At 31.5% G+C, this 25,948-nt stretch overlaps 3 protein-coding genes and 1 pseudogene across 3 annotated transcripts; 3 read left to right on the top strand and 1 right to left on the bottom strand.

Moving 5' to 3' along the window:
* The first annotated feature begins 500 nt into the window (after positions 1-500).
* Positions 501-2,519, top strand: LOC124938656. The gene is made up of 2 exons (XM_047479140.1): positions 501-1,394; positions 1,787-2,519. Exons 1-2 carry the CDS (start codon positions 538-540, stop codon positions 2,427-2,429), a joined length of 1,500 nt encoding a protein of 499 aa, XP_047335096.1. The 5' UTR covers positions 501-537; the 3' UTR covers positions 2,430-2,519.
* Positions 2,520-11,524: 9,005 nt separating this feature from the next.
* LOC124938636 (protein EARLY RESPONSIVE TO DEHYDRATION 15-like) lies at positions 11,525-12,438 on the top strand. The gene is made up of 3 exons (XM_047479117.1): positions 11,525-11,568; positions 11,635-11,903; positions 11,997-12,438. The coding sequence occupies exons 2-3, from the start codon at positions 11,642-11,644 to the stop codon at positions 12,158-12,160; spliced, it is 426 nt and encodes a 141-aa protein (XP_047335073.1). The 5' UTR covers positions 11,525-11,568; positions 11,635-11,641; the 3' UTR covers positions 12,161-12,438.
* Positions 12,439-14,301: 1,863 nt separating this feature from the next.
* On the bottom strand, positions 14,302-15,717 carry LOC124944348 (zinc finger MYM-type protein 1-like). Its single transcript, XM_047484624.1, has 2 exons — positions 14,606-15,717; positions 14,302-14,527 (listed from the first exon to the last, which is right to left on the bottom strand). Exons 1-2 carry the CDS (start codon positions 15,715-15,717, stop codon positions 14,302-14,304), a joined length of 1,338 nt encoding a protein of 445 aa, XP_047340580.1.
* Positions 15,718-16,065: 348 nt separating this feature from the next.
* Positions 16,066-25,733, top strand: LOC124938577 (annotated as a pseudogene).
* Positions 25,734-25,948: the final 215 nt, after the last annotated feature.

Genomic DNA, 25,948 nt, shown 5'->3' with positions numbered 1-25,948 from the left:
TAGTTTTAAAACATGCAATCACTTCTTTCATTAAATTAACAATTAATATTTTTGACTTTATATTTTTCATAATAAATTTTTGAAGTAAAAACTTTTCATTCATCACGAAAAACAATTTAGTTTCAATTCAACTTCAGATTTGTCACAGATATAAATTAAAAAAAATTATGCAAATGACCGTGGTTAAAAACAATATTAAAATTATTTGATCATTTGACATAAATAACTCAATTTTTCAAAAAAATTCATTCATTGTTTCTACTAAGACCAAAAATATTTTGAATAATCAGAAATCAAACAAACCCTTGTATTATTCCAACACATTTAGATAAGAGTAGTGGGCGAATCATCCAGCTCATGTAGAATCAAACCATAATTTAGTTAGGTCATCCTGCATGTAAATATTCATTTCCCTTTTACTTAATTAATAGCAAAAAAATATTCTCTTAAATCTATTATAAATTAAAGGCAACCTTCATAGCCTTACCTTTAATTTACAACACAATTTCATCCAATAATATTTGTAGGCAATCATAAATGTCTTCATCTTCTTCTTCCTTTCCTGATGTATATGCATGGTTTCTTAACCTACCATCCATTGTTCAATGGAAATCAAATTCCATGTCTATGATTATATGCGGTGGATCCACAACCTCATATCAACCATCCCTTAACCTAAAAGTCACAAAAAACGGGCAATCTTCTATTTGTTTCTCCATCGAGGCCGACTTCAATCTCCCAATCTCTCTTTGGACTTCGAAACATATCAAATTCGCAAATATTCTAGTGTCCCCATCTATCATGTCCTCTCTTTTAAATAATATAATCAAAGATGAGCTCAAATACAGCCCCGATGAAAACGCCTCGAGTATAACCCTAGTAGTTCCGAAAATAGAGTTGGTCAATAACTTTAAGGACACCATAAACTTTTCAGTTCTTACTCTCGCTTTTCTTGTAAATATTTATGATGCTCCGGTAGATGTTCGATCAGAATGTCTTAATATCTTGCACGAACAACTAGTATGCTCGCGTTCGAGGGAAATGATGAAAGTTTTCATCCGGTTGTTGGGATCCAACTTAGAGGAGCAATGGATGCGAACGATGAATCTAGCTATAACTAATTATTGGGTCTCTGAAAACCAAACCGTATTGAGTCGAACTATGTCGTCGTCTCTTTTCTCGTATGCGTTGTCCACATCCGGGTTATGGAAAGTTCAAGTCTATTGTCCTGTTGTTGCCATGGATATTGTGAAGTCAGCCCATCCTCCTTTGTCTGATGAAAGACTAAGGTTCTCGTTGAACTATCATCAACTAGAAGGCGTGATACAACTAAATTACAAAGTTGTGGTTCGTGAGATGTGGGTCGACGTAATAGTTAATATCGACAACATAAGGTATTTTTTCTCCATCATCTTTTTTTATTTCGTTCAACATTTCATTAATCACTTGAACCCTAATTTGTAACTACATAAACAGATGGAAAATCATCATTTACAATTACTAAACAAACTTAATAAAAAAAAAACTTAACAATCTCACAAGGACTCAAAAGAAATGTAAAGATTCTAATCAAGGTATTCATAGGAATTGAATTTAGATTGTTTTAGTTCTTTCTATTATGCTTTAACTCAATGTAATTTTGTGTCTTTTATTGTTAAATTACCCTAGCTGCAAAGAAAATATATATAGACAAAAAAAAATGTATTGTGCTTGCATATGATCTAGTATTTTTTTTACCCAATATTGAGTACTAGGGTTCTTATTTTGGTTATCTTTCGGAAAACAGATGTGATATAACTCGACTTATCAACGAAAGTCTTATGAGAGCAAGAGGGGCAGGGACGGGCGAAAAGTATTTTCCTTCGAGAATATCATTGCAACTCACACCATCACTTCAAACAAGTATCTTGAGCATATCGGTAAGCAAATCCTCGGATAATCCCACGACAGAGATCGGTGTGGAAAAGAGCATTGAAGGTTCGTTTGAACCAAACTCATTTCCAGGACTAAGTGTTTCTGTTGGCGAGACAATGACGATGAGCTTAAAGCCATGGAAATTTGAGCAATCGGTACATGGAAATAGTGCGAATTTGAATTGGTTTCTCTATGATAGCGCGAATGGAAGGGAAGTATTTTCTTCAAAACCGTCGAAAACTTCAATGTTTCAACCCAAGGCTTGGTTTAAAAATCGATATTCGAAGGTTTATAGGCCTTTCACTAGGCAAGGAGGTGTAATATTTGCACAAGATGAATATGGAGAAAAGGTTTGCTGGAAGATGCAAAAGAATGTCATGGGTAAATCAATGGATTGGGAATTAATTGGATTTATTTGGCTAACATATTGGCCTAACAAATACAAAACACTCTACACTGAGACTAAAAGGATGGGATTTAGAGAAACCCTCAATCTTACCTTGTCCCAGTCCTAGATGCCATGCCCTAATATTCATGTTTTACTATTTTGTACCCTAACAAAAAAATTGAAATTGACTAGTATTTACCTTATTTTGTGACATAGTTGTTAAGCAATGTTCATTTGTTATTAAATAAAGTGTGTGTTCTACAAAATGTTTGTAATTGAATACACCTTATATAAAAAAAATCCAAAAGGCACTAATAATGGGATACTATAAATGTTATTGGAAAATTGAAAACTGATATTTAATTAAATTAATTAAATAGACAACCTAGTATAAAATAGCAATACATGGATTGATTATTGTAACACGGAAATTGTAACACGAAAACCTTGTCCCGGAAAAAAGTTTGAGAAAATTTAACATCGAATCGCGTGTCAGAAATCTTTGTTAATAAAATATTATTTTAAAAAATTTATAAAAATGTGTCGCATTTTAAAATTATTTATAACAATAATTAATTTTTTATCAAATTTCAAACACATTTTTAGAATTGAAATAATCAAATTAAAATTTGATTTAGAGAAATTTGTATTTAAATTAATTTAAAATATTATTTATTTGATAAAGAGTCGTCAATTTATTTTAGTTTAAAATCAATAAAAAATGATACGTATACAAACGTATTTTTGACTAGAGTTTCTTTTTGGTTCGTAGTTTGGTAATACTCGGAAAAGGGCTTCCGCGCTATATCATCCATACCCATTAAAAACGGTCTCTACTTTATAAAATATTGACTTTTGGAAATTTTGTTTTATAACGTTTTATTTAAGCAATTATTCTTCTAGTCCTAGATATGCACAAGTTTGTGTGTATTTAAAATTGTAATAACAATATTTAAATATTGGTATTTGTAGCTGATGAAGATGATTGAAGAGGAATGTACCTAAAGAATATACATTTGAAGATATTAGGATTGAAAATAAATCAAAACAAACCCTTATCAAAATATTTTTTGTGAAAATATTATAAAAATATTTTTAAATTATTTTCTAATTTTTTAGATTTTTGAAAAATGATTTGAATTTCCAAAATTATAAAAATAATTTCGAAAATTTAAAAGTGGAACAAAACAGGGCCTAGGACCGGTACTCTTAGTCTAGGGCTAAAACCATCGGTCATGGATTGTAGTCCCCTCGATCGTGGTACAGGGATTCTCGGTTGGGGTGCTGAAGTTTCTCGGTTGGATGCGGAAGTCATCGGTCATAGGTGTAGGCAACTTCTTAGCCGGGTGCGGGAATTCTCGGTCTTGTGTGGGAATTATCAATCGGGTACGAGAATTATCGAACTGGATATGAAGAACACTTGGTCCTAGATTAGACTCGGGCTAACTTTCGCGGTCATAGGTGCTAAGGATGCTCGGTCCTAGTTTAGCCTTGGGCTAACTTTTGTCAGTCCTAGGTAGGACTCCCAGTCCTAGCTAAACCTAGGCTAGATTTATTGATCCTCAAGAACACCAAATTACAGGTTTGATGACTTCATTTGAGGATTTGATCCTTTGATCCAAGGGCATGGAAAGCTTCATATAGTTCCTAGGAGTATTTAACATCATCCCGATGTGTAATTCGATCGGGATGATGATCCATTCAATCCAAACAATTTTGTCACAAAAAACGGGTTTCTAGTTTTTAGGCTTTAATGAAGCGTAAGGAGCTTGTTAATAGCTTCATTATACTTGATATGGTTGAATAAAACCAAAACATGAACACTGGCTGTTCATTTTAACCAATTTAAGAAATAAAATTTTTATTTTTTATAAAAAAAAATAATTTTGATCAAACATGATCGGGATGGATTGGAACTGGTCTAAATAGGTTCCCAACATTATTAAAAATAATTGAGAAACTTTCTAGGTTGTTGTTCTTGAGCAATAACTCAATAATAGAAACTTGATTTTGAAATTTTTTTCAAATTCAAATTTTGGGGTTTCTAATTTAGATTAATTGATTGGATTTTGCTTCAATAGAAAACATTTAAATGATCTTATGATCCTTTTTTAATCAATAAATCGAATAACTAGACAATATATTAAATTGTCAAAATTAAAATATAAAAATTTCAATTCAAACTGATAATTTAAATTACAATTGATTGGAAGTTTACTTAGAGTTGGAGAACACTCATTAACTCTTAGGAAACTTCTTGAATGCCTGAATCATAACATTGTAGCCTTAAGAAAAATTTCAGAAAGCTCGAAGCTTTTTCAATGAAGGATTTTTCCTTGAGCTTTATTGAGAGGGGAGACTTGATCTTTATAGCCTCCTAAGATCGGTTCATCGACCAAGTGGGTTGGATGAATTCAAACAGACATTTATGGTATTTTGGTTGTTCTCTGGTCAATTGTCGGTATAGGCAACAATGATGATTCTAAGTGTAGGGAAAATGATCACCAAAGTAAGGTGATCATTTCACCTTTTGAACGAAGTTAAAAGGTGGAAAAACGACAAAGTTTCATCTTTAAGAAATCAAAAATGGTTGTGGATGTTTATCCGTTCGTCATCGCGAGGAAGACAGAGACGCAGGGTGAAACGACGTTGTTTCGATCTTTCACATTTGAGCGTTGAGGGAGGGAAAAATGACAACGTCTTGGGGCGCATGCACGCGAACGTTGGGCGTTCTATCCGCGTTTTGTCAACGTTTGGGTGTTCTATCTACGGTGGGGGAGACAGTGTTGGAGCGGTCTTTGGTGATCTGCTGCTCCACGAATGTGTCTTCCTCTATTACAGCGGGTGATGCGGTGTGTTCCCAGGCGTTGGATGATGATCCAACGCTCATCCGAAGACGGTGGCTTATGCTGTAACGGTTCTTTCAAATTCGGCCCCACAGATCCCAAATGATTTTCCGTCTTTGGTTGGGTTTGAAATTGAATTTTTTTTCAATCATTTTTTGCTTCATTTTTAAAATACAAAATATTTTTAATAAATATGACATTTATTTTGTTAATTTATTTATTTTTTATATTTGTGAGATATAATAAATAATTTATTTGAAATAAAATGGATACAACATTTACCCTAAATTATATATTCTAATTTCTCTTTATTTTTTAAAAATTAATTTGATATAAAATTAATATAACATTTATCACAAATTATTTTTCTTGATCATCATCTTTAATTAATTAAAATTTAATTATTATAATAATTAATTTAATTAATTAATTAATTATATTTTGTCCTTATTTTTAATCATTTAAATCTCAATATTTTGAATTCATATTACAAAACTTTTCAAAACCAAACAACCCTTGACAGATCCCCAAATTCATTTGTTCAATCTTATCCGATGGCTGCCATTAAAATATATATATATATACGTACAAAAGTAAGAAGCGTCTAGTGGGCGACACGTAATCAACGGATAAGAATGATAACGTGTCGGATTCAGATTAGCCGACCGACTAAGATAAAAGATAAAAATTAATTACTGCTTGCTTACTTACACGTGGCAGTTACCTCATTATCTTTCTATTTGTCCACTGCCCCAAACCCGTGGGCCGATTAATTTGATAATAAATTAAGGACTGCGATAATCACTTATTTAAATAAATTTTGTAAATTTGTTGATTTGTTTATTTTTAATTACTTATATTTTTTATATGTAAAAAAAATATATAATGATAAAATATTTTTTTAAATAAAAAATATTTTATTATTTTAATATTAAATTAGATAATATAATTATAAATAAATACAATTATGTTTTTATTATAATTAATTAAAAAGAACAATAAATATACATATATAAAGTATTATAATAACATTAGACCAATTTAATTTAATAAATATGTTTTTTTTGTGTAGGTAGAAGAATTCTTATAATTCTTATTTTTATTTTTATTTAGAGATATTTTAATAAAATTGTATAAATAATTTTTTTTTTTAAAATATCACATTTAAACTATTTAGACTGTAACTATACTTAACAAATAATGTTATTATTTTAGTTTATTATTAAAATAAAATAATAAAAACAGAATACATATCATAAATGCCATTATCAAATATAAATGTTTGCAATACTATGGAATATGTTTATTAGTATTTTTTTTATTTAGAAGATATATATTTCCTATCATTCTGGTCTAGTTTAGTTTTGGTAAATTTATGTGAGCACCTTTTGCCATATTTTTTTTAAAATAATATATATATATATATATATATATATATATATATATATATATATATATATATTTTGATAAAATTTTATAAATGAATTTTTTAATATTAAATATATTAAAATTTTATATTATTATTCAAAAATAAATTTAAAATATTTATAAAATATAATTAATAAATAAATATATCAATAATGTTATATATTTAATTGTATTTATTAATATTATGAGAGAATAAGAGTGAGATTGGGGCGGAGTTATAGCGGTATACACCAATATTATCTCACACAATCTCGTCAACAACCATTCAAACTAGAAAAAATATCTCTAATAATACAATTTGAATTGAAAATGGGGTTGAATTATAACTATCTCCAAATAGTGATGATATGAAATTTAAAAAAATAAAAAGATAATTATAGTCATGGATATGAATGCTCCCAAATCAAATTCCACATTTTGGAGACAATTACCATTAAAGTTTTATAACCATTGTAAATATATTTATTAGTTTTTTATAAGGTGAGATAAGTAAATTTTTTTAGAAGGTTGAGTTATAAATATATTTATTAGTTTTATAAGGTGAGATAGTAAATTTTTTTTTTTAGAAGGTTGGGTTTCGCTTTTCCTATATAATGCGATTAATTCCCGCGGATTAAACAAATAATTCGCAAACACACTTAACAATTTCACCAAACACAGAATATACCGTTTGAAGGTCTCGAACTCAGGAACTCCACTCGTCGCTACACTAAAGAAAAAAGGATAAATAAATAAATTTTACAAATAAGACGATTATTTTCTAGAGGAGACTTGCCCTAACTAATAATATTATATGATTAATTAGTTGTCTTATGAATACACGTTTCTTAATAGAGATTCCCTAACTTGAAGTTGGATACGGCCTTTCTCTATAAAAAAAAAATAAACTTTACTTAAAAAATTAAAAGTTGGGACAGATGTTGGTGGAGAGTTATAATTTATGGTGATATCTCGAGGACCACCAATCCACGATAGCCTAATTTTTAAATATAATTTATTAGCTTTTTAAATTTAATAATAAAAAAAATCAATTATTCATTCATGTCAATAAAAGAAGATGATAACACTTTTATTTTAATTATAATACAAAATAATAGAGAAAATTTAAGGCCTTATTTTCTTTGAATTTTTTAAAAATTTTTATCCAAAATCAATTTTCCAATCAATCATTTCTCAACGATTACATCATTAATTTCATTAACCAAAATACTAAAATACCCTATATTTTAAATTATTATTTTTTATTTTATTCATATATATCAATACTCTTTAAGTCTTTTTACTAAAAATAATTATTACCTCCTCAAAATTATCACCAATCATTATATTTTTCTCTCTTTAGGTTTGTTCAAAAACTACAATCCGAACAAGGCCTAATATTAAAAAGCAACAACTATTATGATACCCAACTAATAAAATAACATGTATGAAACACTTTATGGCCGGGTTCGGATTGGAGTTTTTGAAAAAATTTAAAAAGAAAAAAAAGTAATAATTGGTGATGATTTTGAAAAAGTGATGATTATTTTTAATAAAAAAACTTAAAGAGTATTGATATATGAATAAAATAAAAAATAATAATTTAAAATATATGGTATTTTGGTTAAAGAAATGAGTGATATGATTGTTAAGAAGTGATTAATTGGAAAATTAATTTTATATTAATTTTTTTTAAAAAATTCAAAAAGAACCAAGCCTATGTTTTTATGATTTTAGTTAAAGAAATGAGTGATATTATTGTTAAGAAGTGATTAATTGAAAATTTAATTTTATATTAATTTCTTAAAAAAAATTCAAAAAGAACCAAGCCTATGTTTTTATGATAAAAGAGACATATAGCAAGGAGAATCCCAAATATTAGTAGAATTGCAAATTTGCAAGTTCAGGAAATTCATGTTAACTAGTATAGGAGAAATCATGTTGACTCGTTTTTATAGTTTAGACATTTTTTTATTATCTCCTCTTACTGTTTTGTTTTCCTGAAAATAAAATATTTATGGAGAAAATATCTTAAATATTAATTTATAAAAATTCTTATTTAAAAAGTAAAACTTGTACAAATGTTTAACTAATTGGTTTCATTGGAATACCATATCATGATATTCCTAAAAACGGGTTTGTAATTTTCTTCTTGTAATCATATTATAACGATGATCATTTCATTTATTTGAACTTATAAATTAATACAACACTCCACTATCATAATTCATAACTTTCATTTAAACTAAAATAAATATTTTTGAGTAAGAATTAAAAATAAAAACTTTAAACTAATAAATAATAGTTGCGAATCATTCTTATTTACCATCATTAAAATGAAAGACAACTAAAAAAAAGTTATCTTTTAATATGTTTATGGGTTTTTTAAAACCAAGAAAGATAAAAATTGAATGATAAGTGATGATTTTGAGAAAATAATGATTATTTTTGGTAAAAAAAACTTAAAGGATATTGATATATATAAATAAAATATAAAATAATAATTTAAAATAAAGAATATTTTAATATTTTAATTAATGAAATGAGTGATGCGATTAATGAGAAGTGATTGATTTGAAAATTAATTTTAAAAAAATTAAAATAAAAACCTATAACGAACTAGGCCTAAAAATAATTTAGGATAAAACAAAAATAGACATGCATCATGTCCTTCTTCAAAATCCAATTATTTAATAACCTAATCGATTTTGAATAAACATATAATGAAAAATACTTTTTTTAAATAAATAATTAACTTTATATTATTGTCGATTAACTATAAAATGATCAAATAAATTATTTTTAAATAACCCCAAACCAGGCCTATCATGGCCGAAAGTCATTTAATAAATAATTTAAACACTTAAAACAAATCAAGTTTATTAAAAATATTTCCAATACAGTATATAATAATCTGAAGTCACGTCGTATTCATATAGCAATAATTAATCGTGAAATAATTAATAAAGAAAAATTTCTTCCATATCCTCATTGCTTTTCCAAGGGCATGATTGATTTTCAAATCATATCTCATTTTCGTTTTATAAAAGATAAAAAAAATGTGACATTTTATAAATTGAATAATCAAACTTTAAAATAATTTGTTTCATTATTGTAAAATATTATGACCTTATTTTGGAATTTTTTAAAAAATTTAGAGCGATAAAAAATAATTATTGTCGATGATTTTAAGAAGATAATTATTATTTTTGTTAAAAAAAATTTAAAGAGTATCGATATATTTAAACAAAATAAAAAATAATAATTTAAAATAAATTGTATTTTAGTATTTTTGTTAATAAAATGAGTAATGTAATTGTTAAGAAGTGATCGATGAAAAATTGATTTTAAAAATTCAACGAGTACACCAACGATAGACTTATTGTTAGATAAAATTGACCGGTTAAATAAGAACTTAACAAAACAAACTTATTTTACAGGACCGGTCAAGAACTCCGAACGGTCAAGAATCACAATCGGCCAAGTAACCAAACCGGCTAGAAAAAGCAATATCCAAAACCTGAAGCCATCCGGTTGAAGTGAACAACCAATTGACATGATCAGTTGGAATGAAGTATTCAACCCAAATCCAACGAAAAGACTACTTAGAGAAAGAAGCCAAGAATATCAAATTGAGAACAGTGTACAAATTGGTGCAAATGAACACTTTGGGTATATACAGAAGATGACATCAAAGCCTCAGACTGTGATATTGCCATATTGGTACAAGTCTAATGATACGCTGTAAGCTGCAGAAGATTGCTTGAAGAAACAGTTACCATTTTGGTACAAGTCAAAGGAACAACCTCCTAGGTGCAGACAACTGTCCAACCGACAGTTGCCATAATCAAGCAAAGACAAATCAAAGCCGGTCTGCTCCATGCCTTGAAAGTTTAAACCGCATTTAATGCTATGCTGATCCTCTGCTCAACCAATCAGATTAAAGGATTACCCTGAAGGTATCCGTTGAAGAAATGTGATCGTTGGCACATCTCACCTATAAAAGGAGAAGCTGAAGAAGCAAGAACATATAGAATTATAGAGAGAACAAGTTATCAAGTTAACAAAGTGATCAAAAGCTCTTTATTTCTCTAAGATTCAAAGCTTGTGTGTGTACTTGTGGAGTGTATTACAATTTCTGTGAGAATTGTACGAGTGATTATCGAGTAGTAAATAAGACTCGATCGTGTATTGTGTGTGTATTCCTTAGTGAATATCCTTCTCGTGGTTTGAGAAGAATGGGTGACGTATGAGTTTTATCTCCGAACATCCATAAAAACCTGTCTCATACTTCATTCTAACCGACCTACTAATCTTGAAACCGATATTTTCCTAATCCTATCTTTATTCATCATGTGTATGTGTTGCTTCAATCTGAAACAAACCACTTCCGCACTTTAACTCGGTTAAATGGTTTGTGACAGCTTGTGTAGTATTGAAACCGGTGCTAATTCTTAACCGAATTAACGTCAACCGTTGTGTTATTAGAGAGTATCCTTGGCCGGACCCCGGTCCGCCATCCGCGATCTAGATCCTAACACTTATATTATTTAGATAAAATGATTAAAACACCATTTTCATTTAGTAGTTAAAACTATTATAATACTTATTATTTAAAAATTTGAATGATAAAGTTATTTTAATTAAATATGTAAATCTTATACCAATCTTTAACTCAAGAAAACAAAAGAAAGTATTTTAAGAATTTTAATAATGATTTTTTTTTTTGGATAAATGAATATAATTACAGAAATATGACTAGATAACAATATTTCTTATTAGAAAATCTTATCTTATATTACCATTCTTATCTTTTGTTTTATAATCCATAAATAGATTTATCCTAATTTACTTGGCACCTTTAAGATATCTTACTAATTTAGATAATTTTAATTTTTGTTTCCATAAAAGATATTCCAAACAAGCCCTTAGATCTGTCTATTTATCTGTACCATATCCTTACAGAATCTAAGCATTCTATCAGTCTGCATTTCTTCTTTCGATCTACATTTGGTGAGTTTCTCTCTCCTCCCCTCCCTCTCTCTTTGAATTGATTAATAAGTCTTTGATCCTTTGTAGATCTTCAATGGAAGTAATTTCCCAAAGTGCTCCTTCGTCAACCTTGAATCCGAACGCTCCGATGTACGTTCCGACGGCATACAAAGCTGTTGAGGATTTCTCTGAGGAGTGGTGGTCTCTCGTACGCTCTTCTCCCTGGTTCCGTGATTACTGGCTTCAAGAGAGGTTCCTCGATCCACAAACTGATCTTCTGTTATTCGATGATGATGGAGATTCCTTCTTCACTGGATTTGTTGATAGTTTCTTACAGCTAGTGAACAACACCAATCGTAAGTATATAGATCCATAAATTTCACTTAGATCTGGAAACTGTTGGTGTGTGTGATCTGCTGGAGATTTACTGTCTTTTTGTTTGAATGTAGAGGATGAAGAGCATAAGGTTAACAAAAACATTCAGAGAGATATGATAGCGTTGAAGAATCTGAGGAAGGGGAGATCTACAGCTATGGCACCGAGGTATATTGAGAAAGCGCCGAAGATTGTGAATGTGAAAGTGAATCCGAGGCCGATTCAGCAGCCGCGTTAGGGAAATGAGTTAGATCTGAGTGGATGGTGGAGAGAAAGTGGTCGAGTTTATGAATCATTGTGATCCTTGTTTGTTCATCTTTTAGGTTTTGTGTTTGTCGGTAGTCTTTGTACAGTGAAGCAAGCATCATCGTCGTTGTCGGTTGACATTGGTTAGGGTTTTAGTTAGGGTTTCAGAATTTCTATCTTAATATCCCTTCCTTGTAATGAAATCCGATGGGAGCTATATAATAAATAAAGCCCAAGATGATATAAGACTCTCTTTATGTTTTTTTATTATGGGTTTTCTTCAAGTTAATTTTTATATTTTTTCTTCAATTCAAAGGATTTGCGAATGAGCGTTAGGCCACCTATAGGGAGACGGGAGACCCACACCTAGGTTTCCTATAGGGAGACCCGGTTAGTTCGATGCTACCTATACAGGTAGGTTAGTTCGATGCTACCTATACAGGTAGTGCCATTATCCATTATTAAGGCACTGCCATTTGTACAAAGAGAAAATAATCAACAAATAAGGAAGGTGATGCTTTACTTTTGTGTATAGGTGTCATTTTATGAGTGGAATACAGGTACTGCCTGTATGGGTAGCATCGAAATAACCCTTATACCCACACCTAGGTTTTTTAGGGGATCTGGTTGAAAGACTAGGAGACTATGGGTTGAATAAACTCTTAGAGCATCTCCAGCGGCATGACCTCTGCCCGCATCAGACAGCGTAGAAAAGGTAGGTCATTGGTTTTTTTCAAAATTTTTTTTGCATTGTAGATAAAAGCAAAAAGAGAGCAGTGCCCTCTATGCCGGTCATGCCCTACTCTAACTTTTTCATAATTATATAATATAATATATTATATAATATAGGAATATTAGTTATATATTTAATTATAATATTTTTTCTTACTATTTTTAATTAACATTATAATAACATCAAATAAATATATATATTCTAAAGTTTTACTATAACAAATATATATTCTAAAGTTTTACTATAACATAGGAATATTAATTATATATTAAATTATAATAATATTAATTATATATTTAATTATAAAAATATTATAATATATTTTAAATTATAAAAATATTTTATATTTTATTATAATATAAAAATATTAATTATATATTCTCAAATTTTCCTATAATATAGGAATATATGTTATATATTCTCAAATTTATTCTTGTAATTGTTTTTAATATTATAATATATTTTAAATTATAAAAATATTTTATATTTTTTATTAATTATATTAATATGTTTTAAGGGTGAAATTTTAAATTCTCCTATAATATATATAATACAGTAATATTACTTATATATTTAATTAATAAATATATATTTTAAATAAATTAATATATTTTTTATTAATTATATTAACGTGAGTTTAAAATCCCAAATTTTCCTATATTAATATAGGAATATTAGTTATAATATTCCTATATTATAAATTAGTTATTTATTTAAAATATTATAAATAAAATTTATTAGTTAGATAAGAGGGCGTGCGTAAGCATTGGAGTGTTTTGGTCAAGTACAATGTGTGCCCGCTTTTTGCTGATGTGGAATATTGATTTCACAAAATAAGAAGGCAGAGGTCTTGTGTGCTGCTGATGCTCTTAGAGGCAGGCAAAAGAACATACTAATTAAGCTTCTATTGGTATTGATTTTTTTCTTAGTTATTGAAAATGAGGTATGGTATGTTATAGAAAGAGAATGGCCAAGTTCAGAGTAGGAAATCGTCAAGCTGTAGTCAATTTATTAGTGAAACTCAGGGTTCAGGGCTAAATAACGTTACATTCAACTGGTCGAGATAGATGACAACAACTTTTTCTATTCTTCCTTTTCCTTACTGAGAGGGTAATCTTCTCTTATGATCTAAAACTCATGCCCGACCCTCCAATAGAACCCAACCTCTCCAATAGAACCCAACCTTCCATCGGTTGTTAGCCTTTAATCAGGGGCGGAGCTAGGATAAAAAATTACTTGGGGCTGACTCCAACTTGCACTTCAGATTTAATTTTCTATGCTCCATTTTTTTTTCATGTAATTGATACAATAAATTAAAAAATTCAATCATATAAAATAAAAGATGTATGAACATTTACTTTATGAAATTATGAAACAAAATAGTACATTTAAAACACACATTATTGAAGTTGTGCCCTTCTATTCTTCTTAGAATAAAATTCTTTAATTATTGTATCATTATCAATGTTTTCAGACAACTCTCGTTCAATATAGACGATCATAGAATCTGTTAAAAACTCTTCTTCCATCTTGTTACAAAGAGTTGTTTTCACGAGCTTCATAGCTGAAAATGCTCGTTCTGTTGTTGCTGTAGAAACGGGAAGAGTTAAAACAAGACGAATCAACCTGTCAATTAAATAAATATATTAGTATAAATAAACAATATAACTATATTTCATATATTATAACAAATGATAAAATTACCTATCGATCAAATTGTAGGTTTTTGACTTATTTGTCTCAACTAATCTTCGACATAATTCAGAAATAGTTGATAAATTCTGAAATCTTTCATTGACGGGCATGTCAAACTCATAGTGAGCCAATTGTGTTCTCAAGTGGTGCAAATCTTGTGCATCAAAATCTAGATGATAGAATTTCTCAGCAAGTTGATAGATGTGATCAACATTAAGAAGTTTAAAGTTGTCTTTAGGTTCCAAAGCACCACTGAGCTTAAGAAGTTTGACTGCCTCGTCCTTGAATCTACTATTGAGCTCTTCAATTTGAAAATCTATTGCAGCAACAAATACATCAAATTGATAGTGGTGCTTAACTGTAATCGAATCCTTTTGTTGACAAGAACGACTTCTACTAGATTTGTAACAAGCTTCCATCTGAGGTATTTCAATGTCATACTTTTTAGAAACTTCTTCCACGCAACTGAGTAAAATATCAAACCCTTGCTCTCTCAAAACATGAAGCAAAGTTTTAGTAGTTAAAACATACTCCATTGCATTTAAAATATCTAGAGATCTCTCTTGCAATGCTCGACAAAGTAGATTTGTTAATCCCATTATCCTTTTCATTAAGTGTAGAATGAATATGAAATCAAAAGACTTCATCGCAATCAACAAACCACTAGCTTCACCACGAATGGAGTTAGAAGACCCCTCATCCACCATATTTTCTAAAACAGTGATCACAGAGCCATACATATCAACCATGCTACAAAGTGAGTCAAAATTAGAACTCCAACGAGTCTTTCCTGGACGTAATAAATTTCCAATTTGATTACAACCTCTACCGGTATCACGTTCACCAGTAGCTACCATATGTGCAATTTCATTTCTTTGAGCAGAATGTAACTCGGCATGACGTTTAGGAGATGCATTAATAAGATTACATATAGAATTCAATTTCGAAAAAAATAACCAAATAGATACCTCTTTTTCGGCAGCCGCAATTAATGCTAGTTGAAGCCGGTGAGCAAAACAATGTACATAATATGCACATGAACATTCTTTCAAAAAAAGAGCCTGTAATCCATTCCAAGAGCCACACATATTGCTAGCACCATCGTATCCTTGTCCCCTCATATTATGGATATGCAAGTCATAACGACCAAGAACATCATATATTTCTTTCTTAAGTGTTGTAGCAGTTGTATCAGCCACATTTACAATGGCAAAGAACCGTTCTCGTAAAACCCCATCAATTGGGTGGAGCCCACTATAATCAAAAAAATATTTTAACCGGACGAGAAGTTTGAATGAATGGGACTTTTATTCACTTTGTTTTTTTTTAATTTCATTGGGTGGAGCCCACCATAATAAAAAAAATATTTTAATAACTTGGGTGGGGCTGGAGCCCACCCTAGCCCCTGGGTGGCTCCGCCCCTGCCTTCAATTATTCTAAACTCAAGCGGGAGAGTCGAGTAATTCATAGAGCACTTGTATTTTTGATGCAAATGAATGTCTATAAAAAAGCTATATCTAGGGTGAGTTCTTCGTTCCACTGTTGACCATATCTATGTTTCTATGATGGCCCAAGAACATGCTCATTCTTCGAACATAGAGAGACTTTTGAATTGCGATGTACACCGGTGAAAAAGGGTCATTACCGAGAGTATATTTATCAGTATAGATATAATACTGAGAGTTTGGGTAACTCTCGGTATTCGTCGGTATTGCCATTTTCGGTAAATCTAATTGGGTGTTTACCGAGAAATTTCATAAATCTCTTGGTTTAGATACTAGAGAAAAAAACGAGAGTTATTTAAAAATTCTTAGTTTTTCCTTATAAGAAAACCCGAGAGTTATTTGAAAAACTCTCGGATTTTTCCTTACAAGAAAACCCGAGAGTTATTTAAAAAACTCTCGGATTTTCCATTGCAAGAAAAACCGAGAGTTATTTGAATAACTCTCGGTTTTTCCTTACAAGAAAACCTGAGGGTTATTTGAAAAACTCTCGAATTTTCCCTCGCAAGAAAAACCGAGAGTTATTTGAAAAACTCTAGGAAAAATCGAGAGTATTTCAAATAACTCTCGGGTTTTCTTATAAGGGAAAAACTGAGTTTTTCAAATAACTCTCGGGTTTCCTTGTAAAGGAAAACCGAGAGTTTTCCAAATAACTCTCGGTATTGCCTCTATAAATGTCTCAAATAGGGTGATCATTTTGTGCGTAACCAAAACATGTTCAGCCAAACCAATACATATACAATAATATTCACAAACCAAAAGATCATTATAATTCCAAAATTCTAAACCAAACACAATCATCCAAATAACCTGTCATCAGTCAAACCAAAACATTTACAATTGTTCAAAAATTATAATGTACTAACTAGCTGAGGGAGGGGGTTGTCATTATGAATTCAATTTATTGTTCATATTTATCCCTTCTTTGCATCATTTGCATCCTCTCCGCTTCCATTTGACTCTCCCTTTGCGATCTTTCTCTATCCCTCTTTTCCATTTCACTAATCATTTCCGCTCTTTCTATATTTCTCATTTGAATTTCCTCCATTGTCAACGCCATGTGTCTCACATCCGCCATTAGCTATTCATTCTCCTCCAACAACCGATCAGTGGATCGTTGATAATTGTTGCCACTCCGACGATCTTCTTGCGTGGATCGGACGCCAAATCCCATACCAATCACTATCTCATGTATTTGGCGTCCGAAAACTTTCTTCGTCAAGTCGAAGTCAAAGATATCTGGTTTATTGATTCTTACTTCCTCCATCTATGCCTGCACATTTGAAATTAATTTTCATTTATATAAATAGGCTATATATAATTTTATTAAAATCAATTAACTTACAATCTTCTCTTGGGTACGGGTCCTCTTGAAAACTTCAACGATAGAGGGGGTCCGTCTTATTTCACCCGCCTGTTGAAATAAATGATTTATGAAATTAGTAACATCAATAATAATCAACTCATTCACAAACTTAAATCAAACTAAATCTAACATCAATAATAATCAAACCTAAACTAACATCAATAATAATCCATTCATTCACAAGCTTAAATCAAACCTAAATCTAACATCAATAATAATCAAACCTAAAACTAACATCAATAATAATCAATTCATTCACAAACTTAAATCAAACATAAATCTAATATCAATAATAATAAAACCTACAACTAACATCAATATTAATCAATTCATTCACATACTTAAATCAAACATAAATCTAACATAAATCAAACATAAAACTAATATCATTCAAACCTAAATATAACATAAATCATAAATCTAACAAAATCTAACCTAAATCTAACATAAATCAAACATAAAACTAACATCAATCAAACTTAAATCTAACATAAAACTAATATCATTCAAACCTAAATCTAACATAAATCAAACTTCAATCCAAGAAACTGTAACCTAAATCAAACCTAAAACTAACCAACATCAAACCTAAATCTAACCATATATTATAAACATAATTAAACTAACCTAGAAGTTGAAGAGAAGAAGCACGGTGGCAGGCAGATCGACGACGAGCTAGAGATGCGGCGGCAGATAGATCGACGACGAGCTACAATCGGCGGAAGGATCAATCGGCGACGTGGACGTGGACGGCGTTGGGCGTGGGAGGCATTAGGCGTGGGCGGCGTTTGTCGTTATCGGCGTGGATCGTCTTTCGGGTGAGCGCGACTGTCGATCGGGAGAAGGGGAGAGGAAATAAGCGGGTGATAATGATTTGGAAAGGGAAATATGTTTTTTTAATTAAAAGGGGTTTTACCAAGAGTTTTAGGTATAACTCTCAGTTTTGTATCTTTCATATTTCCGAGAGTTTTAAGTATTGCAGACACATCATTTTTACACCTTAGATACATAATAAAAAGACCCGGCCCAAAATAATATTCATGTTTGTTTTTTGAACCGGAAAAACAAAAATAGAAACACCTTGTGGAAAACCGACCTAGAAAAGCTTAAAAGATAACAATCCAAAGGTCGAATTTCATAACGACTTTATTTTGTTAACCCGTGACACATTCATGTTGTGCGTTTTGAAAAATATTGAATTTTCAGTGTCATATTACTGTTTGCAAATCTGTACAGAAAATGCTCAAAAAAGGGAAAACAAGAGAACGGGTCAATCCGAGTCAACCTGCCAACCGATGAGTCAACCCGGGTCAAAGAGGTATCAAGCACGTGTCAAGAAGAAGTGGAAAAGAGTAGACTGGTCTTCTAAAGTGGAAAAATTGGAAAGAAAAGGGAAAATTATATATATTTTTTATATTTCAAGCGTACCTTCGACTTTATTCCCTAATTCCAAAATAGACCCCTGTAATCAAAAGAACAAAAGGAAATCAAAGGGGGTAGTTTTTAGAGATCAGTTTTGGAGTTCTGGAGGGAGATCAGTAATTCAGTTCTTGAGAGAGAAAAGGGCTGTTACTGAATCGATTTTCTGAGAGTTCCATTCCAACTGAAGGGAATCGAACTGGAAAGGCTGTTCTGTTTGGTCAAGGAGAAGAAGGACAGTTTAGATGGCTACAGAAAAGTTGCAGCGAAAGAGAAGGACAGAAGCAGCAATGATATTCCTCACAAGCATCTTTGAAATCGAGCCTCGCTTGTCGCGTGGGAAGATCAGGAGATAGTATTAGAAGACTAGAGAAGAAGAGGAGTCGACATTGGCGAAAACGAACAACAGAAAAGCATAGAACGTCCGACGTAGCTTCGTTTGCCTTTCTTGTTCACCTAAACCTTCATTCCTTTTCATTTCCCTTCACTGTCCAGGTACCTCTCTTTGAACTATAAAACAATATAGTCTGCTGTGGATGACAGTTTTGTATACTATCATCGATTGATATGTGATGTCTGAGATGCTATCTTGATCTTGATTTCCATTTCGTTCGTTCTTAATGTTGATTAATACTCGTTGTTAGGGAAATCTCGACTGATAGAGATTTGATTAGGATTAGCTAAGATTTAGTTTAAAGTCTGGAATTCCCTCTGTTCATAAGCTTCATTTCTATCTGGATGTTGAAATCAGGTTACAAGTTGTTTGTAAAATTGTTTAACTGGATTCCAGATTGCTGCCTTTTGGTTTTGTTTACTGGTTAAGCGTGATTGATTAATGTTATCTAATAGGAATTGGTTTAGGTTTAGTATAGAACTGGACTAGGATAGAACATCCTTTCGTTCTCGAATCCTTTTTGTTGCCCCTGTTGAAACCACGAAGACTGCGCTCGCTGATAGAGGGAGGGATACAAGCTTTATCTTGGTTGTGCTGCAGCAGGTTCTTCTATCGTGTGAGCCTTGGCGCGAATCCAACCTGAGGACAGATCTCGAGCAGTCGGGAGAGTCTTCGTGGTAGGTGCCAGCATGGTCTAGAAGGCGAGAAAGCATCGAGAAATGTTTGGCTGTCCTGCAGATCGGGGAAATCCTCCCGATTTCCTCTTTTCAGGATCAGAATTCATTAAGGTTGAACCAACCAAAGACGACAAATTGAAAACGAAGCCTGGACGGACTGGCGGGGGAGACCGTCTTCAAGAGGTCTCCGATCTCAGGCGTGGAGGTCACCGGAAATCGCCATCTCCGGAGGGAGAACGGAGGCCCAACGGGTTCTGCTTTTATTTTTGTTATGTTTGGTTTCCTCCAACTTCTGTCAAAGTTTCAAAGAGGCCCTTTGGCCTCTTTTATTTTTAAATAAGCCTGAGAACTTTAATTTCGAATTAATATTTTAATTCGAAATTAAAGTAGTCCCTGATCTCTTCCTGATGTTTTAATTGGACCTCTAAACTTTTTTTTCTTTTATCTTAATTTAAACTTTTAAAAAACCAAAAATAAAATAAACCTAAGGTCTTGTTTGTTTCCCAGATTTCACAAACGACCTTAAAATGAGGATTCGAACATTCAAACCACTTTCAAATTTTATCAAATTTTTCCAAAAATTCAAAAATGTTATTTTCTTTAAAAATAAAATTTCCACGGAACTTTTTGGGACCCATTTGGAAAAATGTCCATCTTTGCTGCGTCATGTCGAGAGTTTTATAACTCCGAAAATTCCAAATTTGATTCCCGTGAGCTTCTAATAATATTTTTGACTCGCATATGAAATTTTTGGGAATTTTGGGAATTAATTTTGAAAATCACTCGTTCTGACGTGTTGCACTCGGAGTTCTCTTTAAGTCTGAAAATTTTAAAATGGGAAAGACTTGGGACATTGGGTTAATTCACTCTCTTCTCTCCTTTGAGCAAAAGAATAAAATTTTAGTCCTCCAATCGAATTGTTATTCTCCTCATCTATCCTCATTTGATCATTCTCGGGAATTCTGATTCTCGTTTTTCTTTGAGAATGTTGCTCTATGCCTTGCAATGCTTTTCATGCCTTTCAATGCCTTTTAATGTTTTTCAATTCCTTATCCTTGTCAAACACTCCATGAATAGGACTAGCCCCTTGCAAAATGATTAAGATTTTCTTACACAAGCAAAAAAGTTCTGAACTCAGAACGAAAACGTAATAATCCTTCAAACATCATATGGACAATTACTTAGGAGTAGAGACTATCTGTGAAGACAGACGTATAGGACATAACGCTGTAGGCCATTTCTTAATACGTAACCAAACACCGAACTCTTAAAATGAATCTCTAAATTTTCTTTTCTTTAGTTTCTTTGGGAAGTAAACTAAAGTGGCGACTCTCAAGTCAATTAGATCGATACATTTGCGAGTGTATCGATTTAAAACATGTACGGGACAATTCAATTCAAAAAGGGAGCGTATGCCAATTAAAAAGGGTATATGCGCCAAAAAAGGAAGCGAAACGAAAAAAAACGCGTACAGGTATAACTCTCGGTTTTGACCTTTTCATATTTCTGAGAGTTTTAGGTATAACTCTCGGTTTTGATTTTTAATATTTCCGAGAGTTTTATGTATAACTCTTGGTTTTGGTTATTTTTTCCGAGAGATATCAGTAAATCTCTCGGTTTTGATGGATCTCACACAAATTTTAATAAAAGAAAAACTGAGAGAATTGTGTATATCTCTCGGTTTTGACCTTAGATTTTTTAACTTAAAACATCAACAACACACATTCATCTATTTAAAACATAACCTAATTATCATTAAACACATCCTTTTATAATCAAACTCTACACATATTCTTATTATCATCAAACACAAATATATACATTCCTTTATATAATCAAACACAATCATATACATTTATAAAATTAATCACAATCCATACACTTCAAAAATAACACACACTTTATTAGCTTAGTTAGGAGTTTAGACAAGCTAATTAAACACCAAGTAAAGTAAATTAAAATAAATGAAGAAATCAAAAAATGAAGAAGTCAAATACCGAGAAATATACCTATAACTCTCGGTATTACCATTCAAAACCGAAAGATATTTGAATATCTTTCGGTATTTCACTTCTTCATTTTTTAATTTAATTGGTGTTTAACTTTATAATTAGTTTGAACAACATTAATTTAATCCATTTCATATCCTTACACAATCCCCGCACATCTAATAAACAAACTCTACACACATCCTTAATATAATCAAACGCAAAACATACACTTCTTTATATAATCATACACAATCATATACATTTATATAATTAATCACAATCCCTACTCTTCAAAAACAACACACACTTTATTAGCTTAGTTATGAGTTTAAACAAGCTAATTAGAAAGTGAAACACCAATTAAATTAACAAATGGAGAAGTGAAATACCGAAAGTTTTCTAAATATCTTTCGGTTTTGAGATGTCAAAACAGAAAGATACTTAGAAATCTTTTACAATTACCCCCTCCCAACACTTAGAATTATTTTCAGTTTTTTTGGGAAAAAGTCAAAACCGAAGGTTTTTTGAAAAACTTTCGTAATTACCCCCTTCCTAACACTTAGAATTATTTTTTATTTTTTTAGAAGAGTCAAAACCGAGGGTTTTTTGAAAAACCTTCGCAATTACCCATTTCCCAACACTTAGAATTATTTTCAGTTTTTTTAGAAGAGTCAAAGCCGAGGGTTTTTTTGGAAACCTTTCGCAATTACTCCTTTCCCAATACTTAGAATTAATTTCAGTTTTATTGAGAAGATTCAAAAACCAAGGGTTTTTTGAAAAACCTTCGCAATTACCCATTTCTCAACACTTAGAATTATTTTCAGTTTTTTTTGGGAAAAGTCAAAACCGAGGGTTTTTACAAAATCTTCACAATAACCCCCTTCCCAACACTTAGAATTATTTTCATTTTTTTTAGAAGAGTCAAAACCGAGGGTTTTTTGAAAAACCCTCGCAATTACCCATTTCCCAACACTTAGAATTATTTTCAGTTTTTTTGGGAAAAGTCAAAACCGAGGGTTTTTGGAAAAACCTTCACAATTACCCCTTCCAGATCCCAACACTTAGAATTATTTTCAGTTTTTTGGGGAAAAAGTCAAAACCGATGGTTTTTTGAAAAACTTTCGCAATTATCACCTTCATAATACATAGAATTATTTTAAGTTTTTTTGAGAAGAGTCAAAATCGAGAGTTTTTTGAAAAACCTTCGCAATTACCCATTTCCCAACACTTAGAATTATTTTCAGTTTTTTTAGAAGAGTCAAAGCCGAGGGTTTTTTTGAAAACCTTTCGCAATTACTCCTTTCTCCGCACTTAGAATTAATTTCAGTTTTATTGAGAAGATTCAAAACCGAGAGATTTTTGAAAAACCTTCGCAATTACCCATTTCTCAACACTTAGAATTATTTTCAGTTTTTTTTGGGAAAAGTCAAAACCGAGGGTTTTTTAAATTTTTTTCGCAATAACCCCCTTTTCCAACACTTAGAAATATTTTCAGTTTTTTTGAGAAGAGTCAAAACCGAGGGTTTTTTTGAAAATCCTTCGCAATTACCCATTTCCCAACACTTAGAATTATTTTCAGTTTTTTTGGGAAAAGTCAAAACCGAGGGTTTTTTAAAAATTTTTCGCAATAACCCCCTTTCCCAACACTTAGAATTATTTTCAGTTTTTTTGAGAAGAGTCAAAACCGAGGGTTTTTTTGAAAATCCTTCGCAATTACCCATTTCCCAACACTTAGAATTATTTTCAGTTTTTTTGGGAAAAGTCAAAACCGAGGGTTTTTGGAAAAACCTTCGCAATTACCCATTTCCCAACACTTAGAATTATTTTCAGTTTTTTGGGGAAAAAGTCAAAACCGAGGGTTTTTTGAAAGACTTTCGCAATTACCCCCTTCCTAACACATATTATTATTTTAAGTTTTTTTGAGAAGAGTCAAAACCGAGGGTTTTTTGAAAAACCTTCGCAATTACCCATTTCCCAACACTTAGAATTATTTTCAGTTTTTTTGGGAAAAGTCAAAACTGGGTTTTTGAAAAACCTTCGCAATAACCCCCTTCCCAACACTTATAATTATTTTCAGTTTTTTTGAAAAGAGTCAAAACCGAGGGTTTTTTGAGAAACCTTCGCAATTACCCATTTCCCAACACTTCGAATCATTTTTAGTTTTTTTGGGAGGAAAAGTCAAAACCGAGAGTTTTTTGAAAAACTTTCGCAATTACCCCCTTCCTAAACTTAGAATTATTTTCAGTTTTTTTGAGAAAAGTCAAAACCGAGAGTTTTTTAAAAAATCTTCGCAATTATCCATTTCTCAACACTTAGAATTATTTTCAATTTTTTTTAAAAGAGTCAAAATCGATGGTTTTTTGAAAAACCTTCACAATTACCCATTCCCAATATTTAGAATTATTTTCAGAGTTTTTGGAAAGAGTCAAAACCGAGGGTTTTTTGAAAACCTTCGCAGTTACCCATTTCCCAACACTTAGAATTATTTTCAGTTTTTTTGGAAAAGTCAAAATCGAGGGTTTTGGGAAAAACCTTCGCAATTATCCCTTCCTAACACTTAGAATTATTTTCAGTTTTGTTGGGGAAAATGTCAAAACCGATGGTTTTTTGAAAAACTTTCGCAATTACCCCTTCCTAACAATTATAATTATTTTTAGTTTTTTTGAGAAGAGTCAAAACCGAGGGTTTTTTGAAAAACTTTCGCACTTACCCCTTCCCAACACTTAGAATTATTTTTAGTTTTTTTGAGAAGAGTCAAAATCGAGGGTTTTTTGAAAAACCTTCGCAATTACCCATTTTCCAACACTTAGAATTATTTTCATTTTTATTGAGAAGAGTCAAAACCGAGTGTTTTTTGAAAAACCTTCGCAATTACCCTTTTGGGGAGAGTCAAAACCGAGGATTTTTTGAAAAATCTTCGCAATTACCCTTATCCAACACTTAAAATTATTTTCAGTTTTTTTGGGAATAGTCAAACCCGAGGGTTTTTTGAAAAACTTTCGGTGAAAACTCATATCACCGAAGGTTTTATACACCGAAGGTTTTATACACCTCTTGGAATTTATTTTTAATAACGAAAGATTTATTCCTCTCGGTACAATTACCGAGAGTTTTATAAAACTCTTAGTAAATTCTATCGGCAAAGGTCCTTTTTTCACTAATGGTACCATTACGAACTCAATATATACGAGTGTTATTATGTGAAATAACTTGAATTTCAAATCATTCACTTGCTTTAACTACTCATGCTATGCATGTAGGAGCATCAACTACGTTCATATGGGCTTTTGAGAACCAGGAAAATTGTTTGAATTATAGGAAAGAGTCTCGGGAGCCAAGATGCATGCTAGTTTTATGCGACCAGGTGGATTGACACAAGATCTTCCTCTTTGCTTATGTAGAGATATTGATTATTTCATACAAAATTTGATTCTCGTATCAATAAACTAGAAGAGATGTTAATCGATAACTATATTTGAAAACACCGATTAATGGATATTGGTATTGTTACTGCATATTAAACAAAGGATCGGATATTTTGTGGTGTAATGTTAAGAGGTCACGCGACATGAAGTCATTGATAGCAATATGGGGGAAGTTCCCACCAGGAAAGGTTCTACCTGACCCTACTTAAGCATACATATTATGTTAGTGAGACTTAGTGTGAAGGCTTGGAGCTTACGTTTGAAAAGAAAAAGTTGTGGGCTAGGGTGAGATGAGGGGAACAACGTAAGTGAGTGAATGTGTGTAATCCTAGTATAGATGACTGTTCTAGGAGGGGCGGGCTATCCACCGTACCATCGAGTTCCCATAGACCGTGAACGAATTCGCCTCTGACCTTTAGCACATTGGAACCACATGAATTCACCGGGGTGGAGCACCGTTTGCTAAAATCGGGATAGATCAGATGATTTTGATGGAACATGGTAAGCCTATATTTCTCCCATACGGAAGTGTTCCAAGCGTCACATGACCTGTACTAAGTTGGTGGATGACTAGGCTT

Source organism: Impatiens glandulifera, chromosome 1 (assembly GCF_907164915.1).
Source record: "Impatiens glandulifera chromosome 1, dImpGla2.1, whole genome shotgun sequence".
Classification (NCBI taxonomy): Eukaryota; Viridiplantae; Streptophyta; class Magnoliopsida; order Ericales; family Balsaminaceae; genus Impatiens; species Impatiens glandulifera.
The sequence above is the reverse complement of the archived record's forward strand: the minus strand, read 5'-3'. Positions and strand labels throughout refer to the sequence as shown.